The following is a 27,581-nucleotide window of genomic DNA, read 5'->3' as shown; positions in this document are numbered from 1 at the left end:
TTTAAAATGTGCTGTTCTCTTTAAGCTGCTAAAGGGAGGCATTTTTAGAATCAATTCTTCCAGTAGTCTCTCAGAAAGCGCTACCTTACAACCAGGAGATTTGCCTTACCCTCAGGGTAAGGGATACTGCCCTTGGTGAGTTCTGCTTCCTCACACGTTGAACTTTGAACCTTAGAGAAGCACGCCCACGTCAAGGCAAGCATACAAAGCTGGGTTTTATTTAAAAAGGGGTAACATAGATTTCTCCTGGGAGGGAGGAGGGGGCCGCAGCTGGTATCTTGGTATCCCCAGAAACAAGGTGTTCTGCCCTTTTTATATGTTCTAGGTATCCTTTGTTCTCCTGCCCTCTTCCCTTCATCTCTTTATTTTCAGTTTACCAGACTAGGCCCAGGAATGCTTGGTGGGATGGCCAAAAGGTGGGAAACGGGTGGGTTGAAGGGGGAAGGGCTGGATGGAGCAACTCAGGACTCACTAATTAACAGCTTATAGCTTCCTGTAGGGAGGGGCAATTGCTGGGACAGGTTACCTTAGCAACAGATTAAGGCGGGGTTAGGTTTTTGATTAGGGTGAAAGAAGGGCTCTGAAGGAATTAACATTTCAATCCCTCAGGGACTGTCTCCAACTTCCAGGACTCACTCAAAATTGGCCTCCTTGATCCAGCCTGACCTACCTAGGCTGACTGCCTGTCTAATTCTGGCTTCACCAGTAGCAGCCTCTGTTATGACAACCAGAAATCTCTTTGGAGTTTGAGAATTTCCCTGCAGTGAACATTTCTCTTTCTCCCGTGGAGAAACACTGTTAATCCATCACCCTCTCCCCAGTGGCCTGAAGATCCACAGGTTCTTTGGCCCAGAAACTTCTTCCCTGTTCCTCTTCCTGTATGCCCCAAGAATTTCACTTTCGTTTCTCAGCCAGCTTTTGGGAGGGAGGGACTACTTGCAGCTGAGCAGCTTGTGGTGAGTGAATCCTGCCCTGGCTTTTCTCCACCACTTTAACCAGGAGTTGAGATTTCCCTGCTGGGGCCTGAAGGTGTGTGGGGAGGCTTGAGGGGGCAGAGGGTGGGAGACCCTGGGAGGAAAGTAACAAGTGAAGTCAGTCGGGGGAGTTTAATTCCTGCTCAGAGACTGGTCTGCTCTGAAGGGAGTGCAGACAGTCTTAACTGCCTTGAAAGAGAGTGATGAGGAGGCCGAGGTCTTGTTTATTTCCTAGAGGAGTGCTTGTTTCTCCAGGCCAAGTCCATCCCTGTTAAACAGCCTTCCTGTTCTGTAGGTTTGATTTTTCTACCTCATGAGGGAAAATGGAATCTCCTTGGCCTCTGTTTTTCAAAGAGAGAAACAGAAGGCTTCTTCATTTGTGTTCCACTCTACCTCCTCAGAGGAGAGGGGTCCCTGTATTTCAGGGACCCTGGATTTGTGAAAGCCCAAGCTCCTGAGGTGAACTTGTTAGCAGCAGATAGAACACAGCCCATGGCAGATGGAATGTCGCTTTTCACCTGCCTCCTGGCAACCACGGAGAGGCTTTGGCTTCCTGTCCTGTCCCTAGCCCTTGGCCTACCCCAGGACAGCTGGTTAGATGACCTGACTGCTGTCTGCTTCTTTGTCCCCTTTTAGTTTGTGTCCTGGAGCTCCAGTCGCTTGTTTTTCTCTGTATACACTTGATTACTTTGATGTTTTGTTTCAGTGCTGGGGAAAGAACCCAGGGCTTCTGGCAAGTGCTCCGCCCCTGAGCTGCATTCCTAGCCCTTTCTATTTTTCCTCTTGAGACAGGGTCTTGCAAGGTTGCCCAGGCTGGCCTTCAACTTGGGACCCTCCTGCCTCAGTAGCTGGGTCTGCAGGTGTGTGCCTCTTCACCTGACTTGCTTACTCTTACTTCAGAAGTGCATGTAATCCTCTATCCTCCCCTGCCTTGGAAATTGTTCATCATTCTTTCTCATGTGCACACCTATTCTGGGAAAAGAGTTATAATCAGAAGAGAGTCCCAAGGGGTTCTCAGAGAGAGAAGGAAACTGCTCAGGACCAGTGGGGTCTTTGGTATAATTGATAGAAAAGAATTTCAGCAGGTGTCAGTAGAGGCACAGATATTTATTTAGGCTAGGAAGGGGTAGGTATTCAAGGGGAAATGTGGGTCACTTCTACAGTGAGAGATGGTTTTTGGGACTCCCAGCACTTTTTAAAGGAAACTTTGTGAGAAGTGGAAAAGGGAAGGTATGTAGGAATGATATCAGTAGGGTGATCTCAAGGAGATTATAGCAGTCTGGTCAGTCTTAGGATCCTCATATTGAACTAGTCTTTATTATCTGATCAATGATAGTGCAGGAAAGTCCCCCTAAAAAATTACAGGTTTCTCAAAATACCCTCTCTCTTTACCTAATCCATTTATTGGTGGAGGAAGTAATTAACAGCGCTCAAGATAGTCATCACAAGTAAATGGACTTAGGTTTAACTTTAAGATGTAGATCATGGGAACAAATTTTTACTCCTCACACTTCAGATAGAGCCCTAATATCCAGAGTATACAAAGAACTCAAAAAATTAAACAATAAGAAAACAAATAACCCAATCAACAAATGGGCCAAAGACCTGAATAGACACTTCTCAGAGGAGGACATACAATCAATCAACAAGTACATGAAAAAATGCTCACCATCTCTAGCAGTCAGAGAAATGCAAATCAAAACCACCCTAAGATACCACCTCACTCCAGTAAGATTGGCAGCCATTATGAAGTCAAACAACAACAAGTGCTGGAGAGGATGTGGGGAAAAGGGTACTCTTGTACATTGCTGGTGGGACTGCAAACTGGTGCGGCCAATTTGGAAAGCAGTGTGGAGATTCCTGGGAAAGCTGGGAATGGAACCACCATTTGACCCAGCTATTGCCCTTCTCGGACTATTCCCTGAGGACCTTAAAAGAGCGCACTACAGGGATACTGCTACATCGATGTTCATAGCAGCACAATTCACAATTGCTAGACTGTGGAACCAACCCAGATGCCCTTCAATAGATGAATGGATTAAAAAAATGTGGCATTTATACACCATGGAGTATTACGCAGCGCTAAAAAATGACAAAATCATGGAATTTGCAGGGAAATGGATGGCACTAGAGCAGATTAGGCTTAGTGAAGCTAGCCAATCCCTAAAAAACAAATACCAAATGTCTTCTTTGATATAATGAGAGCAACTAAGAACAGAGCAGGGAGGAAGAGCAGGAAGAAAAGATTAACATTAAACAGATACATGAGGTGGGAGGGAAAGGGAGAGAAAAAGGAAATTGCATGGTAATGGAGGGAGACCCGCATGGTTATACAAAATTACATATAAGAGGTTGTGAGGGGAATGGGAAAATAAACAAGGAGAGAAATGAATTACAGTAGATGGGGTAGAGAGAGAAGGTGGGAGGGGAGGGGAGGGGAGATAGTAGAGGATAGGAAAGGTAGCAGAATACAACAGTTACTAATAGGGCATTATGTAAAAATGTGGATGTGTAACCGATGTGATGCTACAATCTGTATTAGGGGTAAAATTGGGAGTTCATAACCAACTTGAATCTAATGTATGAAATATGATATGTCAAGAGCTTTGTAATGTTTTGAACAACCAATAAAAAAAAAGAAAAAAAAACTTTAAGATGTAGAGATTTCCTAGGAATTTGGGAGTGACAAGCTTGTGAGACAAAAGGTGGTTTAGAGAGTGACAGCCTGGAAAGCTATGTGGAACTTCTGTATTAAACTTTCATTTCCTTTATGTCCTCTTTTTTTTTTTTTAATCCTACCCCGCACCTTTGCATTGATTGTTACCTCCATTTATTACTATTTTCTTTGCTCAGAGCTAATTATCAAGAGTAGGTTATTTTCAGGGAGAACCTAAAGTTGCAATGGTCTTGCTAATCAACTTGCTGTCTGTTGACCCTGAGTATTTCCCATTTGAGGCTCACTTGTGAGCAATTGGCCTTGATGGGTGTTAGGTGCATTCTGATACCCACCATGCTGTCCCTCACTCCCATTTCTCAGAGTTGACTGTACCTGCCTTGCTATGAGTCTGCCTGACTCCTGGGGAGGGTTTGCTTCTGCCCAGATGCTGATCTAGCAAGATACAGGCCAAAATGGACTGACTTAGTTATAAAAAGCTCAATTTGAAGGAACTAAAGCAGGTTGCTGATGTGAAAAGCTTCAGTGACCATCCATTCAACTTTTTTTTTTTTTAGAGAGAGAGAGAGAGAGAGAGAGAGAATTTTAATATTTATTTTTTAGTTTTCGGTGGACACAATATCCTTGTTTGTATGTGGTGCTGAGGATCGAACCCGGGCCGCATGCATGCCAGGCGATCGTGCTACCGCTTGAGCCACATCCCCAGCCCCATTCATTCAACTTTTAATAAATATGAAATACATATAGGAGCTTACATCCTAGTTAGGGAATGAAAACAAACAATAAGTAATTAATAGAATATACAAGAAGATATATAAGAATATACAAAATATATTATTCATATATACATATATATATACGTATATACATATATGTGTGTGTGTGTGTGTATACACACATAAGAAGATAGAAGATACAAAATTACCGATATTACAGGGTTGTTTTATTTTTTTTTCTTTATTGGTTCTTTTTAGTTTTACATAACATTAGGATTCATTTTGACAAATTTACAAAAGCATGGATTATAATTTGTTGTGATTCAGTCCTCAGTACTTCTCCTTTCCCTCTATTTCTCCCTTTGCCTGTTCCCTTCTTCCCTCTGCCTGTTCCCTTCCCTATACTCTACTGATCTTTCTGCTATTTACTTAGTTTTGTTTTTTTTTTTTAATTAGCGTCTTCAAAATGTACATGATAGTGAGATTCACTGTGGGATACTCATATATGAACATAGGAAAATTAGATTAGATTCACTCCACTGTTCTTTCCTTATCCCATACCTCCTCCCTCTTCTTCAGTCCACTTTGTCTACTCCATTGATCTTATCTCCCACTAGGTTGGATTAACTTCCACATATTGTAACTGAAAGCTCAGTCCCTGTGCCCAAAGCCTATCAATGCCAATTTAATAATGAGGACATGGTTTTGAGAAAAAGGAAAAAGAAGTTTTATTGCTTTGCTAGCAAAGGAGAAACACAGGGGACTTCTATCCCAAAGGCTGTGACTCTATTGCTCAGGAGGGGCTGTGGGGTTTTAAAGGAATCCTTCAAGGGTTATGTTCCAGGTGTGCTCTGCTAGAGGGTCCCAGGGTACCCTGGTGGCCTGTTAGGATTCACTTGTTAATTTGGGAGATATTCACTTCTCAGATCCTCAGCAGTCATCTCCTTCCTATAGTGGGTGTGTTCAAGGGCAGTTAACTAGGGGAAGAAAAGAACACTTTCTCCCTAATCTTGTTAGGGAGGGGGAGAGAAGAGCAGAGAGAAAAAAACATCAAAACAAAAACAACAACAAAAACAGCCTTAGAGCAATGACGGCTACATTCAGAAGGTGAAGGGACCACTGTTACAATATCAGATAAACCATTTGACTTTTGATTTTTTTGGAGACTGGCTTGTTTCCCTTAGCATGATATACATAAACATGTGCTATGTATGTATCTATATGTATAGATACATTCATTCATCTGTTGAAGGGCACATAGATTTGTTCTGCAGCTTGGCTACTGTGAATTGTGCTGTTATGGGTTCAAAAGAGACCTGAAAAAGGCCTTTCAAATTTAAGTAATTTTTCATCTATCCCTCCTTGTAAGGAGAACTTTGAATAGAATCTGAAGAATGTGAGGAATTTAAACTCTTTTAATACAGGCTAGGATTTTCTCAGACATTGAAAGTAGGACAGGGTTGGTTGGGCAAGAGTTTGCAGTGAGAATAGCAGGTGGGCTCAGAGGGATGCTGCTGGGAAAGGAGAGGTATGATCTATCCCTAACTGGACCATCATTAAAGCTGGGTTTGAGCAGAGGAGTGACTTGATTGTCATCTGCTTTTAAGAGGCTTCCTGCAGTCAGTATCCTAAGAAAACAGTGAAGAGAGCCCAGTAAGAAAGACAATGAAAGTATTAGGAACACCAGCAGTAGACAATTTTCTGGAACCCAGGCAGGCAGAATAAACAGGTGGCTTGTAACAGTGTGGTGGCAGTGGACGTGGTTGAAGATAACTTGAAGGAAACACTCTCAACTTATCCTAATTGAAAATGGTACCATAGTAAAAAGTGACTTGGGAATTCATTGACTGTCTAAAAACTTCAAAGGACAGTCTTCCCTAAAGTTCACTTCTTAAAACACACTCCAATTTTACTACTTAACCTGCAGAGAGACATAGTTTGCATTTACACTAGTGCAGATGGTAGGGAAAGACTCAAGTGTTGGGTGCAATCACTTGACACCCATGTAGTGATAAGGAAAGACTTCTGAGGTGCCCTAAATTTAATTACAAAGTGGAGTGGAGGTGGGAAGAGAGAGAAGGTGGCAAGGAGGTTAATTAGTTACAAGCTACAGGCCACAAACACCAAAGCACCATTTTACATTCATGACAATTAAAACCTTAAATCCTCTCAACCCTTCAAGGTTCCATACTGCCCATCTATCCCAAAAGGTGGTGTAAGCCTGCCCTTCTTTTTAATAACCCATGTAGATTCAGTGTAAATAACCCCTCTCTGCCTTCCTTCCTTCTGTTTTCATTATAAAATTCTCTGGCTTAGATCTGGCAGACATTTTTCCAACTGCCACCTAGCCGAGGGAACTTGTCCTGGGACTGATTCTTGTTGACCAGCATCTGTAAAGGCTCAATAAACCTTTTTATTTCAGAGATCTCTGTTTCAGGAGTTCCTACTTCACAGTAGCCTGGTGACCTGGGAATTCTATCAGAAAGATGCCACTCATGTTTTCTTCTCTACTTCCCTGCATGCTGCTGGGCTTGGGTTTCTCCTGGGCAGCAGTGAAATCATTGCCCACATTCGGGAATCTGACTCCTCTGTACCTTCCTCATTCTTTGGCCGTAAAGGTGGCAGCTGCTTTGTCAGCAACTTGTCGCCCAGCTGTGGAGATGTGGTCACAGCTCCATGGCAGAAGGCATTTTCCACTACTTCCTCCTCTGTAGGTCCTTGGGGTTTCTCAGTTTCCGTAAGATACTAAGAGGAAGCAAAGATAACAGAGAATTCCACATATATGATCATAGCTTTAGTCATAACAAGTGAGTATATATCATGTAAATCTTGCTAGTCATGAGAGCCTGGTATGACCTATAGGTAGTCACTGTAGCCAGGACCTAACAGCATTTGTCCTTTAGATGACTTTTAGTATTGGACTATTGTCTAGATTAAACCCACCAGCCCAATTTTAATCTTATTAGGTTCATTTTATGGATGAGGTTGAGGGAGCAAGTTGATCCCTATGCCTGAAATATCTCTGTACATCTTTCATCATGCTCCATGATTCTTTTGAAGAGCTGGGAGATGGTATTTATTGGTTATCACATATTGCAGGTCTTACACTATGAAACTTTTTATTTTTCTTTTCTTTTCTTTTTTTCTTTTTTTGGTAGTACTGGGTTTTAAACCCAAGGGTGTTCCATCACTGAACTACATCTTCAGACAGACCAATTTGCCCAGGCTGGCCTCAAATTGGCGACCCTCCTACCTCAGCTACTTGAGTCACTGGGATTATAGATGGCACCCAGCTCAAACCTTTTTAACTGTATTAGTTTCCTAGGTATATTGTAAAAATTACCATATTTTAGATTACCTTAAACAACAGGAATTCATTCTCTCAAAAGTTCAGGAGGCCAGTAGTTAAAAATCAAGTTCATAGTAGACTTGGTTCCTTCAGGAGGCTATAAATGAGAATCTGTTTTATACCTCCTCTAACCTCCAGTAGTTTCTAGCAATCTAAGCATTCTTTGGCTTGCAGCTTTATCACTCCAAATCCTGCCTCTGCTTCCTTATGTGACTGTGTGTCCCCTTCTCTACAAGGATGCAAGCCATTGGATTTAGGACCCATCCTATCTTGTAAGACCTCAACTTGAGTACATCTACAAAAATCTTATTTCCAAATAAAGTCACATTCACATAGCTGAACATATCTTTGTGGGGGACTGTTTTAGTCTGGTTTTTCATTGATTTAACCAAAAAACCTGACAAGAACAATTTTAGAGTAGGAAAAGTTTATTTAGCATTCATGGTTTCAGAAGTCTTATTCCATAGACTGCCAACTTCATTGCTCTGGGTCCCAGATGAGGCAGAACATCTTGGTGGAAAGTTGTGGAAGAGGAAACTCACACATGTTAACATCACATACATCCAAGTTCATTTGCTTAACAAGGGGATACAGGCAGGGACATACAGCATCCAGCACAGAGAGGATCCTCACAATGATGAAAAGGATTCCATCCCTCTGTTGAAAGATCTTTTTTTCTTTTTTGGTATTGAGGATTGAACCCAGGGGTGCTCAACCACTGAGCCACATCCCCAGCCCTTTTTTATATTTTGTTTAGAAACAAGGTCTCACTGAATTGCTAAGTGTCTTGCTAAGTTGCGGAAGGCTAGCTTTGAATTCTCGATCCTCCTGCCTCAACTTCCTGAGCTGCTGGGATTACAGGTATGCGCCACCAAGTCCCACGAAAGCTCATTTTTAAAGAGAACAACTATATGTGTTGGAAAGTTTACAAGTATATGTAAACTAATGTAGCTTACATAACCTCATTCCAACATACTGAGTACCTTATTAGAGTCAGAACACAGTTTCTAAGGACCTAAAGGGTCCATATATATATATATCACAACTCTTTTGTGAAAACAAGGTCTGTGCTTGCCAAAAAAACATAATTTAAAAAAGAAAATACTAGGAGCAGGTAATCCCAGTGTCCTTTGTATTGGAAGTAAGACCTTATGCCTAGTGATAATCCTTTTCTTCCCTCACATGTCCAATTTAATTCCCAATCTTCTTTCTTTTACCTCATCATATTTCTTCAGTTTTTTTTTTTTTCTGCTTCTGTTTCCTCCATCAACTTGTCCTCCTTCCTCCCATCCAATGATGGAAAGAGGGTGTTGCTTTTGGAAATAGACCATCACTTTCACTTCACTTGGGAAGTGTCAGATAGCCGGGTCCTGCAGGATTGCTAAAGGCCTAGCTTATTACCTTGTTAGATGTGAGTTATTTATATATTCATTCAGCAAAGCAAATTACCACTTTTTGCCCACCAGCCAAAATTGCAACTTGAAATTTGAGATGCTGTCTTCTTTCCACAGGGCATTTACCAATGTGATTCCATTTACCTAAAAATATTTCTCCTCTTCCTCATTCCATATTCCCTTCTCATCATTCAGCTTTCAATTCACCTTTTAACCATTTAAGGAGAATATCTTGGATATTCCCTTTGGCACATTATTGGATTTCCTCAAAGCATATACCTCTGTATAGTAGTGCTTATACTTTTACACCTTTGTTAAAGATTATTTAAGGGGCTGGGATGGTAGCTCAGCGGTAGAGTGCTAACCTAGCATGTGCAAGGCCCTAGGTTCGATCCTCAGCACCACATAAAAATAAATAAATAAAATAAAGATATTATGTCCAGTTACAACTAAAAAATAAGTGTTAAAAACAAAAAGATTATTTAACTAGCTTCTGTCTTGTTTAGTTGACCACTAAGTTTATTATGGCCAGTGTTATCTGTTTATGTTCAATCTTGGACTTTTGATTTTAATCCATTTTCTAGATTTTAATCATTGAAGGCAATTTATCTTCAGTGATAATTTGTTTTGGTGAATGAATATATAAATAACTCACATCAAATATATAAATATGGATTAAAATATCTCTCCATGCTATGGTCTCCCTTTATGATATTGAGACATCTCTCTTCTGACCAACAGTTATCCCACTGGAATTTATTTTCTTAGGTATCAGAGATGAATATGATTTATTTATACCATCTCCCCAAACCTACAAATATACATCTTTAGGTTCCTGTCAACATCCCTGACATATTTTTAGACCAAGATAAAAATCCCATCGCCTACAAACACAAGACTCAACACGACAACTGGTCTGGATTCCTCCACTTCTACTCTAACTTAGAACTGGGTATTATATTAGTCATGTTTGGTTGCTATGACCAAAATACCAGGCATAACAAGATAAAGGAGAAAAGGCTTGTTTTCACTTATGATTTCAGAGGTTTCAGTCCACGGTTGGCCAGCTCCATTGCTTTGGGCCCCAGGTGAGGCAGGTGGAAGGGCATTGCAGAGGAAAACTACTCAGCTCATGGTATCCAGAAAGATGACAAAGATTATGAGGGAAAATCTAGGGACAAGTTAAGTCCCAAGGACATACTTCCCCAACCAAGCCCTACCTGCATATAGTTTCCACCACCTTCCAGTGGTTCATTCAGCTATCAGTGGATTAATCCAGTATTGAGATCAAAGCTTTCATGATCCAATCATTTCCTTAAAGTGCCAACTCTGAATATTGCTGCACTGGGTGCCAAGCATTCACACATATAAGATTTTGTGATGGCTAATGTGCATTCATTCAGTGATGCATTTGTTGTTCAATAGATGAGTTAGAGCAGTCCTGTCTAATGAGGAACCATGTAAGGAGAGAGTTGAAGGAAGTATAAAAGCCATGCAAATATCAATAGGAAGATCAGCAAAGAGCAAGAACAAAAACCCTGGGGAATCAGTGGCTCAACTGGGCCATTGAATTTCATTTCTGATTTCTCCCTCTCCTTCTTTTGGTTCCTCCAGAGTGTGGTCTTGATCAGTCTTTAATGTGCACACAGTTAGAATCCTTATTCTTGCCATTCTAACACCATCCTTTTTTAATTTGCCTAGTCATCCAGAAGGATTACACAAGAAAAGCATCAGGAGTTATGACCGGAGGAAGCCAGGGAAGAAATGCGATGGCTTCAAAAACCCTGGTGAACACACAAGAAAAGGCAAAATGTCCCATCTGCCTAAAGCATTTAACAGAGCTACTGACTCTAGGCTGTGGTCACAGCTATTGCCAAACATGCATCTCTAGGAACAAGAAATCTGTGACCAGCCCAGGAGGGGAAAACAGGTGTTTCATATGTAGTATCAGGAACTTATTTGGAAATACCAAAGCTAATCAGCCTCCAGCTGACGTAGCAGAAGGACTCAGGGAAGTCAAGTTGAGCCCTAGCACTGTGCAAAATGCAGACTTATGTGCACGCCATGGAGAGAAACTCCTACTCTTCTGTGTGGAGGATAGGAAGGTAATTTGCTGGCTTTGTGAGCTTTCTCGAGAGCACCGTGGGCACCGAACATTACTCATGGATGAAGTGACCAAGGAATGTCAGGTAGGTCCCTTGATGGAGAGAGAAAGGGCAGAAGGTGGTCCTGAGTAAGAAATCTCACTTTTCCATTTTTCTTTACTCATGTTGACCCTACATTCAGTTTCTAATACCTGGAGTCTGTATATTCCCTTCATTTACATAAGGGGTGATCCTAGGGTCTTAGCCAGAGTAGATTTGGTAGTGGTGGTGGTGGTGGTGAGTCTTCTTTCATTGTAAGTAGAGAATTCTTTCTCAAATTTAGCTGTAACTGCTCCTTTCAGCAGGATGATCATGGGGGGAACATTGTGGGTTGAATGTGGTTGAATGTGCTGTAGAGTCTGTACTCACCCTAAGAAAAGAGAAGCAGGCTGCTGTTGGTGAGATCATCATTTTCGTCCCCCAGGAATAATGAATACATTCACTTCCAATTTCCTCCCATGTCATAGATTTTAATCATCAATCTCACAGCTTTTGTAAACTCTATTGTCTTCTGAGGTCAACCTGGTTTTATCCAGGTTCATCCTCTGTCCAAGGGTGGAGAAACCTCCACGCTTGATTCTGGTGTGATTCCTTTCCCACAGGACAAGCTCCAAGCAGTTCTCAAGAGGCTGAGGAAGGAACAAGAAGAAGCTGAGAAGTTGGAAGCTGATATCCAAGAAGAGATCACTTCTTGGAAGGCAGGAAAAAACTCTCCCTGAGAGATTCTTACACAGGAAACTTGGGCAGGACCTTTGGTTCTAATCCAAGGAGCACCTTCATCTTTGTCCCCCGACTCAGAATAAATCCAGCAGCCATTTGATTAGTTTCTTGTTGTGGGGGAGGGCTGGAGAGCGGATATGTCATGGTACACAAAATATTTGAAATTGAGCACTGTGATGGACTGCAGAAGCCTAGAGAATACTGTCTTCCCTTTTTCTTTTCCTCTGAAGCTCCTACACTTTGTAGGAGGGCACTGGGCAAAAGACCAAAGATTTCTTCAAGGTTCAAAAATGAGGAGCATGATAATGGGTAGTCATGAGTATCTGGGGTAACAGTTTACAAGTCAAGCCCCAATGAGTGTGGGCCTAGAAAATATTGTCTGAGGTCATTGCTTTAGTAGGTACTGAAAGGAAAATAGTAGGGAGAAATAAAAACCAATTCCCCCAGAATTGCTCTCCTGCTTCTATACTCCTGGCTCGAAGTTCCTGAAAAATGTTTTCCTCCTGGCTCCTAATATATTACACCGTAGACCCTCAACAGACTCATTGCATCTCTCTCTCTCTCTCTCTCTCTCTCTCTCTCTCTCTCTCTCTCTCTCTCTCTCTCTCTGCCTATCTTTGCAGTGTCAGGTAGAGACTGAGAGAAAAAGGATACAAATGGAATTTAATCATCTTAGAAGAATCCTGGACAGCGAGGAAGAGCGAGAGCTACAAAGATTGGATCGGGAGGAGAAGACGACACTGGATAGCTTGGCAGAAGCAGAGGATGAGCTGGTCTATCAGAAGCAGTTGGTGAAAGAGCTCCTCTCAGATCTAGAGCGTCGGAGTCAATGGTCAACACTGGAGCTACTGCAGGTAGAGGAATCACCTCATCTGAGGTTCTGGAAACAAACCTGTTGCTTTATTTTTATAGCTAATAATAGTCTATGTTGAATAGGAGTGATGAAGGCATTCATTCTCACCTTTTTCCTGATCTTGGGGGAAAGGCATTCAGGTTTTGACGATTTAGTATGTGCTAGCGCTAGGGTTTTGTAGATGCCCTTGATCAGGAAAAAGCAGCTCCTTTTTGCTCTTAATTTGTTGACCCTTCCTCTTTTGCTTTTATCTTGAAAGCATGTGAAATTTTATCAAGTATTTTTTTTTGCCTCCTTGGGGATCATTATGCAGTTTTTATTCTTTATTCTATTAATGTGAAGTATTACATTGATTCATTTTCTTGGCTGACCATACTTGCATTTCTGAATTAAATCCCATCATGCTTAGAGTAGTCATGATTTTTTTCCTAGATTTGATTTTTTTCAGTATTTTTTGAAAAATTTTATGTATAGTAGAGGATAGGAAAGGCAGCAGAACACAACAGACACTAGTATGGCAATATGTAAATAAATGGATGTGTAACTGATGTGATTCTGCAATCTGTATATGGGGTAAAAATGGGAGCTCATAACCCACTTGAATCAAAGGGTGAAATATGATATATCAAGAACTATGTAATGTTTTGAATAACCAACAATAAAAAATTAAAAAAAAAATCAAACAAACAAAAAAAATTTTATGTCTATCTTCATAAGGAATATTGGCTGGGGGATTGTTTTTTGTTTTGTTTTAACTTGTGATATCTTTGTGTGATTTTAGTATCAGGGTAGGGCTGGCCTCAGATACTATGTTGGGAAGTGTTTCCTCCTCTTCTGTTTTTTGGAAGAATTCGTGAAATTGTTATAGTTAAAGCTTCATCCTGGGGTTTCATAAACTGACTTCCAGACCACTCACATATAATCGAATCAAGACTTTATTGAAGTACACTGGTGGTGACTGACCAGAACATAAAGCTGTTCCCCTGATCAGCCCCGAACAATTACAAGGGCACTCCTTATAAGCCTGAAAACCTCAAAAGGGATGTTCGGGGGTCTAGCCAATGCAAGCAAGCCAGGTTACAGAAGCAGAAGAGTGCAGTCAAGCGGCAGGAAGCCTAACCAATCACAGTTAGCCCAGTCACCCCAGTTACAGAAACAGAACCCCATTACCCTAGTTACAGAAATAATGCCCCATTAGGTAGTTCCATGTTCTTAAAGGTTTCTATAGCAAAAGGAAAAGAACATCTTGCCCCAGTCATGACCCTTCTACTTGGCATGGTTGTTTTACAGAATGGAGTCACAAAATAAAATGGAGTCACATTTGCTTTTACTATCACAAAATATTGACATATATATTAAAGTCTCCAGCAGAATTCACCAATGAAATCATCTGGTGATTTTTTGGTAGAAAGTCTTTGACTTCCAATGTAATTTCTTTACATGTTTTGTATCTATCTATATTTTCTGTCTTCTTCAATTAGTATTGGTAGTTTCTGTATTTCTAAGATTTGTTCATTTCATCTAGGTTATCTAATTTATTGGTGTAGAACTGTTTATAATCTACAATTCTTTTTTTGTCCCTGGTGCTGTGGATTAAACCCAGGGCCTCACACATGCTAGGCAAGATCTCTACCACTGAGCTACACCCCAAACCCCTTACACTTTTTAATTTGTGTAAGGTCAATAGTGATGCCTCATCTTTCATTCTTAATTTTACCAATTCATCTCCTCTCTGTTTTTCTTCATATGTCTAGCTGAAGGCATGTTCATTTTGTTGATATTTTTAAAGAACTCTGTTTTGATTTGTCTGATTTTCTTTCATATTTGTCTATTCTTTCTTTCATTAATCCTGCTGTAAGCCTAAAGCTTTTTCTTTTGGTTCTGGGGATTGGACTCAGGGATGTTTTATCCCCAACCCTTTTGATTTTCTGTTTGAGACAGTGCCTGGCCAAGTTGCTAAGGGCCTTGCCAAATTACTGAGGCTGTCCTCGAACTTGAGATCCTCCTGCCTCAGCCTCCTAAATCATTCAGTTTACAGGCTTGAACCACTATCCCCAGTTTAATCCTAATACTTTTTTTCTTTCTCTTTTTTATTTATATATAACAGCAGAATGCATTACAATTCTTATTACATATATAGAGCACAACTTTTCATATCTCTGGTTGCATACATAGTATATTCACACCAATTCGTGTCTTCATACATGTACTTTGGATAATAATGATCTGATTTCTATATTTTCTCTTCTTCCTAGGACACAAGTGGAATCATGAAATGGTACATATGGGTGACAATGAATAGTGCTTTTATACTATAAAGGAAGGTTTGTAGCCATTAGAAACATTTCAGTCAGAATGAAAAAATGTCCCATGTCAGGGAAATTTGGATGCTGTATTATCTTCACTTGTTGGCTATAGGTGAGGCTCTGAGTGTTCCATATCTACTGAGAACTGAACAGATTCTATGTTGGTGAATTTGGTGGTTGGAGTTCAGAGTTATGGTCAGAAAGTTTATTAGGGGTAAGGAGTTCCACACTAGGACTCCTGAGACTTCCCTCATTTCACTTACCCTTGGTCCCTGCACACAGTTCTGGGTCCCTTATTTCTCAAGTGCTGTCTTACCACATAAAGGGCTTTGTCAAGTCCTAAAATAGACCATAGGGAATATCTTTTTTTCTTCTCCTCCTCCTCTTCCTCCTTCTTCTCCTCCCCCACTCCTCCTCCTCTTCCTTTTTCTTCTGGTACTAGGGTGGTACTCAGGTACTCAAGGTACTCAGGTACTCAACGGTGCTTTACCACTGAGCTCTACCCCAGCCCTTTTGAGACAGGGTCTCATTATATTGCCAAGGCTGTCCTCAAACTTGAGATCCCCAAGACTCTGGGATTATGGGCATGCACCACCACACTTGGAAGGGACAGTTTCTTATATTTTCTTTTCTTACATGGGAATAGAAGGAATCGGGTCATTCTATACAGTTCTCACTATATTTCTTAAGACAGAACCAAGCCTTGGAGTTAGTGGCTTTGACCCATGTTGCCAATAATTAATCTCTTTTTGTTTATTTGCTTTAGAAACTCATATGAAAAAAACTTAGTCCTTGTGTCTGTGGTTGCCAACCCACCTGGTGGCATCAAATTCTACACAAACACAAGAAATTCTGACCATATTCACTTCGGTAATCATAGCTTCTTTGCCAAGTGTTTGTAACTTCCCCATAGAATCTGAAATCTCTAATGTGGATTCTGGGATTCAGGCTCTGGACTGGTACACACAGAGTACCCATGTCACAACCAGGACCTGCAGCTTCACTGTTGATTGCTCAGGCATCCACGTACCTGGCCCTCCCAGAGAGACCCATTGAAGTGTAAGGACTTTTCCATATCATGTAACTTTTTCAGAAGTAGCAGAGACTTTTTCTATGCATTATTTCATCTAATTTTGAATTATTTCCATGAAGTATCAAGTATTCCATTTTTAGAACAGGGAACTATTGCTTTCAAGAGGTGCAGATCCTCCCAAGGTCACACAGCGGGTACGTGGGAGCATATTTCACACAGTGTATTTCTTCTGACTCCACTTTTGAAGCTTTTTCCCTTGGGTTCTTTAGGGAAGAGGTATCCATGATGTGGAAGGATAAGAAGGCAGTGGTGTTGGCGGGACACAAGATGAAAAATGTGGGGGTAAAGATATTCTGTCATTCCTAGGAGTGAGATCTGGACTCTGAAGAAGCCAAAAACTGTCTCCAAGAAGCTGAAGACTGTATTCCGTGCTCCAGATCTGAGGGGGATGCTGCAGAGCTTCAGAGGTCAGCAGAGCAGGGGAAGAGTATGGATAAGGAATTTTTGTGGCATCAAGGGTAGCAGGTCTAGTCTAAGAATGAGGATGGAAGAGAGGAGGGAGGTCAGAGAAAGGGTCTTCTGTGACATAGAGGATATGATCAGGAGTGAAGGAGAATGGCCAGGCGTCTGGCTCATCCTCTCATTTGCAGTTCACAGCTTCACCATATGCCAGACCTTGCCTCTACTTTGGATAAGAGATAGATATTGGTGCTTCTAGTTTTCTTTGCTTCTAATCAAAATCATTGCATCTTTTCTCATTTCAGAGCTAACAGATGCCCAATGCTACTGGGGTAAGAAGTTGCAGGGTCTTCAGATCACTGTATTTGGATCATCTCAGAAGCTTGTGTTTAATGAGATCTTATCATCTGAGCCTCATGTGGTCTCACATAGACATTTCTCTAGCATTCCACACCCCCCCCCCCCACAATCCATCAACCCAACTTTGCTCCAAGTGCATTTCCCATGTGCCCTCTTCACAGTGAGACCAGATAAACCTGTTCCATGTCTGTCACTGATCTTTTTTCGTTTTCCCTTGCAGTGGACTTAACATTGAATCCAGGCAACTTAAATTTGAATCTTGCACTTTCAGAAGATGAGAGACAAGTGACAAGCGTGTGTATTTGGCCACTTAAGCGTTACGATTGTGGCATCTTAAGCTCCCAACATTTCTCTTCAGGGAAACATTACTGGGAAGTTGATGTATCCAAAAAGACCAGCTGGATCCTGGGAGTACACTGTAGAAAACGTTCTGCAAAGTATGCTGAGAGAAAAGATGAGAATCATACAAATGTGTCCTCCACATACAGACCTAAGTACGGCTACTGGGTTATAGGTTTACAGAATAACTTTGAATATATCGTCTTTGAGGATTCTTCCAGCTCTGATCCTAAGGTGTTGGCCCTCTTTATGGCTATTCCTCCCCGTCGTGTTGGGGTTTTTCTCGACTATGAAGCAGGCATAGTCTCATTTCTCAACGTCACAAACCATGGGTCACTCATCTACAAATTCTCTAAATGTTATTTTTCTCAGCCTGCTTATGCATATTTCAATCTTTATAAATGTCCAGCCCCCATGACACTGTGCCTACCAAACTGCTGAATTTTCTTATTCCCTCATCTCCTACTTTTGGATTCCTTGTCTAGAGGCTCCTCTCCTGCTTCTGAACACATCTGCACCTTTCATCCTGTGGTCTTTCATCCCTGTGGTCTCCCTTCTCTACTTGAGAATTTCTACTCATCCTTGAGATGAGATACACTATGGTGTATCTGGTTTAAGTTAGGAGAGATGCTTTTGTACCCATTTATTCTTCCTCATATTCTCAAAGATAGATATCGAATCCCTTGTAAAGATGGAGAATTGTTATGCTGAGCGTGGTGGCACACCTGTAATCCCAGGAGCTCTGGCTGAGATAGGAGATAGGAGGATCACAAATTCAAAGCCAGCCTCAGCAATTTAGCAAGATCCTGTCTCAAAATTTAAAAAACGAAAACAGGGAGTTGGGGATGTGGCTTAGTGATTAAATACTCCTGGATTCAATCTCTGGCACCAAAATAAAGATGGATCATTGTTTAAAATATCCGTGCCCTCTCATTTCTTCATATTTCCCTGCCACTGATCTGAAGAGAGTAGCAAAGCCTCTTGGCCACCCATTTGTGTTATTTAGAACAATCCACACAAATCACTCCTGTGACCAGGATGATCAAAAACTGAGGAGTCTTTGAGCAAATGTCAGTTTGCCCAGGATACCCAAGGTTTATTGGGGAGTTGAGAGAAAAACATCCACTATAGATTTACCCAGAGTGAAGAGTCATCTTCAGAGGATTTAATTCAAATCCTGTTTCCTCTGTAATAAACTGTGTAATGGTAAATAAATGTTACGGTTCTTTTTTCTCAAATACAAATTGCGATTTCAAACTGTACCTTAGTTAAGATCATTATGTGAAACTAAATGTCAATAAATATAAAATGCCTAATTAAGTGTCTTATACATAACAGTAACTAAATACATGCATTTGTGATTACAGAAAATTTAGTCTGTTAATCTCCCCACCAGTTTGCACTCTTCAGAATAGTAATAATTGTTTCTTCTGAATTTTCATTTTGCAAATACCCAGAGTCTGCTGTTAAGACCTTCAGTTCTAGTTTTGTTTTATAAAACTTTTTATTATTGAGGCTGGGATTATTTTTATTAAAAGAAATACATTTAAAGACTGCAAAACAAACCTGTGATCTTCCATAGTCTGTGCAATACAATTAGCCATGTCTAGATATAACTGTAATGTGGGACAACCATCTGGTATTTAGGGCTTTTCCTTGTGGTAGAAGACTTGAGTGTTCTATTGTTAGTTGCCACTCTATGCATCTTTTGTTTTCTTTCTGTGGAGTAGAAAGGAGAGCTGGGGAGATGCTGATCAAAGGAGCCTACAGCATTATAGGAAAACCTTAGGTACAAGAAAAGTTGAAATGCTCAATCCCTGTAGCCATTAATGAAGCAAGAGCAGATCAGGGTGAACTGCTTCAGGCCAGGGTGCTCTTGCAGGTGACAGATGTGTATGCTGTGGATCCTTAAGACCTGAGCTTTGAATTCAGTCAGAATTTCATTATCATAGTGGTGTTGGTACTTTCCCTTAACTAAGTTAACTAAATTAATTGGACTCAGTTTCTCTTTGGAAATAAATTTGCCGAGATTTACCCCATTGTGATATTGTAGTAATTAAATGATATGTTTGCAATAACTTCTACGTTTCCTAACACATGCCTCGATCTAGATGTCCATTTCCTATGTGAGATGAAATAATGTTGAAAATAAATATTAATATACTTTAAGTATTACTGTTGTTGATTTGTTTCAAGAAACAGAAAAACTTAAGAATCACCAATATTTTAAATTTCTTCATTGCATCATAAATGTTTTCATTATACAAACTGCTCTTGTCTTCATATGGGGATTATTTCATTCTTATTGGCTCATATTAGTTATACATAACATTAGAATTCATTTTGACACAATTATAAAAGTATGGAATGTAATTTAATTCAGTCCCCAGTACTTTGCATTATGCTTCCTCTTCCCTCCCCTGTTCCCTTTTCTCTACTTTGAGCTTTCTGCTATTTACTTGCAGTATTTTTTTTAAAATTAGTGTCTTGTGGATGTACATGATGGTGAGATTCACTGTGGTATATTTATATATGTACATAGGAAACTTAGGTCAGGTTCATTCCACCATTTTCCCTTATCCTGTTCCTCCTCTCTCCCCATCAATCCCTTTCCACTACTCCAATAATTTTCTATTTTGATAGAATTCACCCTTCTTCCCTATTTCTCTTCTTTTTCCCCACTTTATTTTGGACCAGCTTCGGTATCATATGTAGATTTTAAAAGTAATAGTAACAATCTCTGTAAGTGAACATAGTATAAAAATCTGATTTGACATCCTTTTCTATTTCCACAGTGATTCTCTTTCATTGGAAATCTCTATATACTCTGCCTCATCCCTTTTTTTTTTAACATTTATTTTTTGATGTAGATGGACACAACACAATGCCTATATTTTTATGTGGTGCTGAGGATCCAACCCAGGTCCTGCCCGTGCTTGGCCAGTGCTCTACCACTGAGCCACAATCCCAGCCCCTCATTCCTGTTTTTTTAAGTTGCCAGTTCACCTTACAGCTTATAGTGATAGAGGAGAAGTCCAAAGTCCAGATGGTCCACCAATTATGATGGTTCAACTTAATAATTTTTGATTTCATAATTCTGCAGAAGTATAGCCATACAACAATTCTGTTTTTTGTTTTTTTTTTAACTTTCAGTATAATATTCAGTAAATTACATGAGCTGGGTGTGGTGGTACATCTTGTAATACCAGCGACTCAGAAGGCTGAGACAGCAGGATGATAAGTTAAAGGCCAGCCCTAGCTAGGCCCTAGTAAACAACTTGGTGACACCTTTCTGTTTCCTTCACATCCCCACCAATTCTTTTCACCTTTCATTTTTTTGGTAATTGCCAGTCTAATAGGTGTGGGTGACTTCTCATTATGATTTTGATTTGTGTTTCCCTAATGATTAGTAATATTGAACTATTTTTATGTCTTCTTTTGAGGAATGTCTATTCAAGTTTTCAGTCCATTTTTATATCAACTTATTTTCTTCCTATCGAGTTACATGTATGGTTTGCAGCTATTTTCCCTCATTCCATAGGTGATATCTACCCCTTGTTGATTGTTTCCTTTGCTGTGCTAAAGCTTTTTATTTCATATAATCTCATTTGTCTATTTTCTTTGGGTTAGACAAAGAGCTCATGTTTGGGAGATATCCAAAAAAATTACTGCCTAAACACAGCATGAAGCTTTCCCCCTAGGTTTTCTTTTAGCATTTTCAGAGTTTCAAGTCGCATGCTTAATTGTTTGATCTCCTTTGAGTTGAATTTTGTCTATGGTGTGTGCATGTGTATTAGTGAGTTTGTTGTTACCATAATAAAATACATGAGAATGAATGTTTAAAAGAAATAGATTTATTTAGTTTGCAGTTTTGGATTCTGAAAGTTCCAACAGCATTGTGACAGCTCTGAGAAGGGCCTGTTGGTACATCCCATCATGGCAGTGGACATCACAATGGCAGGGGCATGTTCAGGAACAAGAGATCACATTGTCAGATGAGAAGGCAAAGAGCAATTCAGAGTTCAGGTTTGCTTTTGTAACAACTTGCACTCATAAGAACTAATGAAGGGATACCACAATAACTGTTTTTTGTTGTTGTTGTTGTTTGTTTTTGTACTGGATATTGAACCCAGGGATTCTTAACCACTGAGCCACATCAAAACCCTTTTTATTATTTATTTATTGATTGATACTGGGGATTGAACTCAGGGGCACTCAACTGTGGGGAGCCACTCCAAATGCATGCACCTTTAAGTCCTGATGCACCACAGGGATCTGAAAGACTCAGATAAATAAGATGAGTAGGCCACACCCAGAGGGGTTGAGTTAAATTTATCTGTTCCCTTGTAATCTTAATCCTTGCCTCATTTGAGTGGCTTCTTCCCCATAAAAGGGTACAGCACATGCTCCTCGCTCTGTCTCTTTACACGGACCCCTAAGGTCAGAGGAGCCACCACAGGAACCAAAGAAAAAGGTATTTCCATGTCTCTGTGTGGTTATTTCGTGTAGCCCAGTTCACCTGGAGTGACCTTGATGTTTAGTCGTGAGATGTGACACTCCACCACTGAGCCACATCCCCAGCCGTATTTTGTATTTTATTTAGAGACAGGGTCTCACTGAGTTGCTTAGGGCCTCACTTTTTGCTGAGGCTGGCTTTGAACTCATGATCCTCCCGTCTCAGCCTCTGGAGCCACTGGGATTACAGGTATGTGCAACCACACCCGGCTTTTATAATTTATTTTAAGACAAAGTTTTGCTAAATTGCACAGGACCTTACTAAGTTGCTGAGGATGGCCTTGATCTTGTGATAGTTCTGCCTCAACTCTTGAGACACTAGGATTATGGGTGTGAACCACCACACCCAGCTACAATACTACAAAAACTGCTTAATACCCTGCTCAATGACCTAAGGGCTTCCACTAGGCCCCACTTCTTCAAGGTCCATAGAGTGTCTCATTATTGGGGTGCTTAATCATTGAGCTACATTATCAGTTCTTAGTCTTAAATTTAAGTTACTACATTAGCCAGACTGGCAATGAATTTGCAATTTCTCCTATCTCAGCCTCCTCAGTATCTAGGATTATAGGCACATGCCACCATGCCTGGATAAATGTGCCCCATTTTTTACATGTTGATTTTGTGTCTTTCAATTTTATTGAATTGGTTTATTCTAACTTTTTTGAAATTTAATGTTCATAAATATATAATCACATTTCCTGCAAACAGATATACTTTTTTTTTAGTCCTTCTTTACCAATTTAGAGACCTTTGTTTCTTTTTCTTATTTAATTCCTGTGGCAAGGAATTCTACTATGCTAAATAGAAGTGGTAAGAGTGGATAACCTTTCCACTTTTAGGTAAAGCTTTCAGGTTTTCCCCATTGGTTTTGATGTTAGTTATAGGTCTTTCCTATGTTGAGAGAAGTTCTTTGTTTACCTAACTTGTTGAGTTTTTAATCCTGAACGGACATTGAACTTGTAAAATGCTTTTTCTGAGTCTATTGAGATGACCCTGTTCTTTTCTTCTTTGTATTGTAAATCTGGTTTATCACATTTATTGGTTTATATATGTTGAACCATCCTTAAGAATCATTTCCAGTTGATCCTGGTGTATGATCCATTTAATGGGCTGCTGAATTTGGTTTGCTAGTATTTTATTGAAGATTTTGCTGCAAAAATGCTCATGAGGGATATGAGTCCCCCTTTTTCCTCATTCAACTCAGCTAGTTTATGGTTTATTTCTGCTGTGTTTTATGACTTTCCGTAAGTTATTTTTTATTTTCTTCTTCTTTTTTTAATATAAATATATTTATATGGTGCTGAGGATCAAACCCAGGGCCTCAGACATGCCAGGCAAGCACTCTACCCTTGAGCCATAACTCTAGTCCCTCTTGGTAATTGTCTGTATGTCACTGGAGACTCTGTTCATTATTATCAGATTACACAGCTTTTAATGATCAAACTTTAAGTTCTGATAGTATTTCTTTATGACTTCAAAATTTTCTTAGTTTGATCCTGGTTCTTTTTTTTTTTTTTTAAGTTTCACTATTTCAGTTAAATAATAGTAATTTTTTCTAACATTTCTTATTTATTCATCATTGTAATTTTATAATGTTTATTCATCTTTTATCCTGGCTATATTAGTTATAGTGAGTCCTTGTCTATTAAGTCCAACATCTAGTTGATTTTGGTGTTGGTCTCCATTAACTACCTTTTCTCTTGTGTATGGGTCATGCTGTCTTGTTTCTTTGTATTTTCAATGATTTTACAGTGTATCTTGGGAAATATGAATGAGATCTAATGATCTGGGATACTCTGAAGAATATTTTTTCAGGAAGTTAACTGGGTTTCACTCAATTCTAAATTCTCTATTGCAGCATGCACCAGCTGAAATTTCTGTTCAGTTCTGGTAGGCTATTCTGGACTGCTTGACATCTGTCTCAAATTATGCACTTCAGAAATTTGGTCAGAGTTTATATATACAATTTGGGACTTAATTCTCTCTGATTCTCCCATCACTTTCCAACTTGTCTGGTAGTACCAAATCATTCTTTATGTTCTTTGAATGAGTAAGTATATGTTGCTGAGTTTTAAATATCCCACCCAATGTCAGTTGATACTGATGTTTGCCCCCAATTGATGTTTGTTCCCTTCTTCCAAATATTGATTCAGTAATTTTTATTGTTGATGTTGCTTTATAGTTCCTTTAGGTTTACTCGTTTTTTTACATTTTTCCAAAGTTTCTTTCTTTCTGGTTTTATTTATTTTTATTTTTTGGTACTAGGGATTTAACGTGGAGGAGCTCAATCACCGAGCCATATTCCCATCCCTTCTTTAGAGATGGGGCCTCACTAAGCTGCTTAGGAGCTCACTAAATTGCTGAGACTGACTTTGAACTCATGATCCTCCTGTCTCAGCCTCCTGAGCTGCTGGGATTTTCAGGCATGTGCCACCATGCTCAGCCATTTTGTTCAAAATTTCTAATTGTGATCTTTATGTGAGATGTGCCGTTTTTAAAATGTATACCTCCAGGGTTTAATCCCTAGCGCCCCCCCCCCCCAAAGTATACCTCCATTAGTACATTAACAATTACATGAAAGTGTTGTGAAGTATGGTAGCTTTTATAGAATACATTGTGTCTTTTCAAATTCAAATGTCATGGCCCTAATTCCAAATATGATTGCATTTGGTATAAACAGTGTTTAAAGATGTAATTAAGCTTACATGCAGCCATGGGGATGGGGCACTAATCCAATATAACTGGTGAACTTTTAAGAAGATGGAAAAACACCCAGGATGGGTGCACACAGAGGAGGACATGCGAGGACCCAGGGAAAAAGAGGACATCTGTAAACTACAAGGAGAGGCCTCAGGACAAACCTGTTGACACCTTGATCTTGAACTACCAGCCCCCAGGACAGTAAGAAAATAAATTCTTTTTATTAAAAAATCATATAATTCATGATATTTTGTTATAGTATCCCTAGAAGACTAAGATAGATTTAAGATTCTGCTGTAACAAATACCTAAATATGTGGAAGTAGCAATGGCACTGGATGATTGATGGAGGCTGGGAAATTTTTAAGGTGCATGCTAGCAAAAGCTTAGATTTCCTTCACAATTTTGTTGGCAGGGATATTGATGTTACAGCTGATTCTGGTGAGACTCAGACATAAAGGAGGAACATGATGTTGGAAACTGGAAGATAATCTTTGTTATAAAGTGATAAAAGCTTTCTAATTGTGTTCTAGTGTTTTTTGGAAAGTAGCTACTGCAAGTCATAAACTTGGATAGTTAGCTGAAGAAATTTTGAAGCATGGCTTTGAGAGTGCAGCCAGATTTCTCCTTACTACTTACAGTAAAATATAAGTGGAGAGAGATAAATTGAAGGATTGTTAAGAAAAAAATAAAAACAGAACTTAAAGATTTGGAAAAATTCTCAGCCAATCTGTATTTCAAAAAATGAAAAAGCATATTTTAATGAGAACACCAAGGATGTATGTGGCTGGAAAATAATTTGATAAGATACTATGGATGTGAACCACAGAACTAATCCGTCATCTTACCTAAAGCCAGGAGAAGATAGGGTGGTATGCTAGCAGAAACACTGCCAGCTGGGATTGAAGAGGACAGAAATAGAACAAAAATGGAGTATTGGAAGTCAGGGCTTCACAGGATGATAGGAGAGAGCTGTTCAGTTCCAAACATGTATTGACTTCAGAGATCAGCAGAGCTGCTTTTCTCATGGTGGGCCCAGAGATCATAGGCCTGTGGGAATGAGGTTGTCTCCTCTGTTTCACTGGACACACCTGACATGGAACAAATCTCAGACATGAGGGTGCAGCTCAAGGCCTCAGAGACTAGGCCACTGCTCAGGGCTGGAGGAGTAAGCCCACTTCTCCAGGGTGTCTCTAAAACAGGATTGCCATCACAGTGCGCCCAGCAGGGAGGGCCACCTTCTGAGAGTTCTTTATGTATTCTAGGTATTCATGCTCTCTCAGAAGAGTAGAAAGCAATGTTTTCTTTCAGTGGGTTCTTTTTTCACATATTCCTGATTTTTTTTTTTTTTTTTTTGAGGCTCAGAAACTTTTAATTTGATGCCATCCCATTTACTAACATTTGCCATATATCCCGAGCTTTGGGGGTCCTATTGAAAAAGTAGTTGCCTGTGCCTATGTGCTGGAGTGTTGACCCTAAATTTTCAACTTGATAATGAGTGAATCTATATTGACTATTTTTATTTTATTTGTCATCCTGGCTGGGCCATGAGATGTGCCAATATTGGATCAAATGCTCTAAATGTTGCTTTGAAAGATTTTTGTTTGTTTTTGTTTTTTAAATGAAATTGACAGTTCAAACAGTAGTCTTTGAGTAAAGCAGATTACTCTCTATAGGGTGGTAGGCTCATGCAAATAGAGGTTCTTCACAAAAAGTGGCAGTTTTGTCTCCAGACTGCCTTTTATTAGAGTGGAAACATCCATCCTTCCCAGTCTACTCTGCAGATTTTTGACTTATCTGATTGTGTATATATGTGAGACAGTTATTTACAACAAGTATCTCTGACTCTACTATAGAAGAATAGTAGAGTCAGAGATATCAAGAATGTACCTAGAGAGTCTCAGAAATAAAGCAATACTGAGAAGAAAAGGAATGTTCCACTTCTTTTGCCAATAAGACACGAGACCCTGGGCTGGGAGGACATATAATTTAGTAGAGGCATGACAGAGGGGTGTAGTGACTGCAGGCACTGAAAATAAAAATGTACCTGGCATTGGAATACACGGGGATATTTAAAATCAGGATGCAGAGACTGTGCAACACTGTGTTTGGGAAAACTGGAAAGTCACTGGCATCCTGTGCAGGTGACTGCAATGTCTATTGCAATGAGGACCTCAGAACCCCAGGTCGACAAACTTCTGATCACTATTTGTTGATGGCTCAAGGTACACAGACTGCACATTGTCCATGGATAATTCTACTAATTGAAGAGCTCATTCAGTCCTCTCATGGGACCTAATTCTTGGCACAATACAGTCCTAAGGCATCAGTAATGCAAGAGAGCATGAATGCTACTCAGAGATTCAGAGGTAATGAGAAAACCTTAGAACTGATACACAGATGGACAGCAGTCCAGTTGGTTTTCACTGGACTATGTGAGGCCAGGATGCCTCTCCAGCCTCTTACTAAGAAAGACTGAAGCTGAGTTCATTTAGAGGCTTCCTATTCTTTTCTGCAGAGGTCTTCATTTCTGAGACCAGGAGCCTCTGTCAAAAAGTGGATAGATACCCTGCAGTACATCCCTCTCTTCTGTTGTTTACACAATTTCTGGGTTTTATTTCCTTGTAACTGCAAATTTCATTCTGAACCGGGGTACTGGGTATTTCAGTCCATGGAAAGACATGAACGTCACTTGTCAAGAACTTAAGATAGTACTAATTGTTTCTAGTGACTGAACACCTCAGTCATCAGAGCAATGGGGTGACAGGAAGGCAAGATTTAAGGGAAAATTCATAGGTTTGATTTTCTCCAGTTGCCAAGGATGAGTACTGAGGTGCGCGTGTGCGCACGTGTACACACACACACACACACACACACAGACACACAGCAGTTGTGCATTGTCTATCTTGGACTCTCATTAAAATTCACCCAAAGATGAAGAACTTAGGAATTCCTATGTCAAAGAACTGCTGAGAACAGATACTGCTTGACCAAACAGCCTCCCTCTTTTTTTTTTTTTTTCTTTTTCTTTTCTTTTTCTTCT

At 40.0% G+C, this 27,581-nt stretch overlaps 1 protein-coding gene across 7 annotated transcripts; it reads left to right on the top strand.

Moving 5' to 3' along the window:
• Positions 1–802: 802 nt before the first annotated feature.
• On the top strand, positions 803–18,240 carry Trim34 (tripartite motif containing 34). Of its 7 annotated transcripts, none has more exons than XM_058578499.1 (10): positions 942–956; positions 1,767–1,834; positions 10,809–11,296; positions 11,854–11,949; positions 12,595–12,825; positions 15,080–15,102; positions 16,079–16,189; positions 16,530–16,630; positions 16,928–16,954; positions 17,203–18,240. In XM_058578499.1, the coding sequence occupies exons 3-10, from the start codon at positions 10,847–10,849 to the stop codon at positions 17,760–17,762; spliced, it is 1,599 nt and encodes a 532-aa protein (XP_058434482.1). In that variant the 5' UTR covers positions 942–956; positions 1,767–1,834; positions 10,809–10,846; the 3' UTR covers positions 17,763–18,240. The 7 variants fall into 7 exon arrangements, 5 of the variants coding, with proteins under 5 accessions (XP_046297727.1, XP_058434484.1, XP_046297726.1 ...); XM_058578500.1 differs by lacking the exon at positions 942–956 and adding an exon at positions 1,014–1,029; XM_046441771.2 differs by lacking the exon at positions 1,767–1,834 and having other exon boundaries at positions 803–956.
• Positions 18,241–27,581: the final 9,341 nt, after the last annotated feature.

The sequence above is a fragment of the Marmota monax genome, unplaced genomic scaffold (genome assembly GCF_021218885.2).
Source record: "Marmota monax isolate L192 unplaced genomic scaffold, Marmota_monax_Labrador192_F-V1.1 WCK01_AAM20220418_F8-fsc00068, whole genome shotgun sequence".
NCBI lineage: Eukaryota > Metazoa > Chordata > Mammalia > Rodentia > Sciuridae > Marmota > Marmota monax.
This window is presented reverse-complemented; position numbering and strand designations above follow the sequence as displayed.

What these genes read in the sequence shown, in the direction of transcription:
- Trim34 (XM_046441771.2), top strand. Translation starts at nt 10,847, where the DNA reads ATGACCGGAGGAAGCCAGGGAAGAAATGCGATGGCTTCAAAAACCCTG. An exon ending in AAGAGATCACTTCTTGGAAG is followed by an intron (nt 11,950 to 12,594) that starts GCAGGAAAAAAC and finishes CTATCTTTGCAG; the next exon opens with TGTCAGGTAGAGACTGAGAG. An exon ending in ACAAGTGGAATCATGAAATG is followed by an intron (nt 15,103 to 16,078) that starts GTACATATGGGT and finishes TCTGGGATTCAG; the next exon opens with GCTCTGGACTGGTACACACA.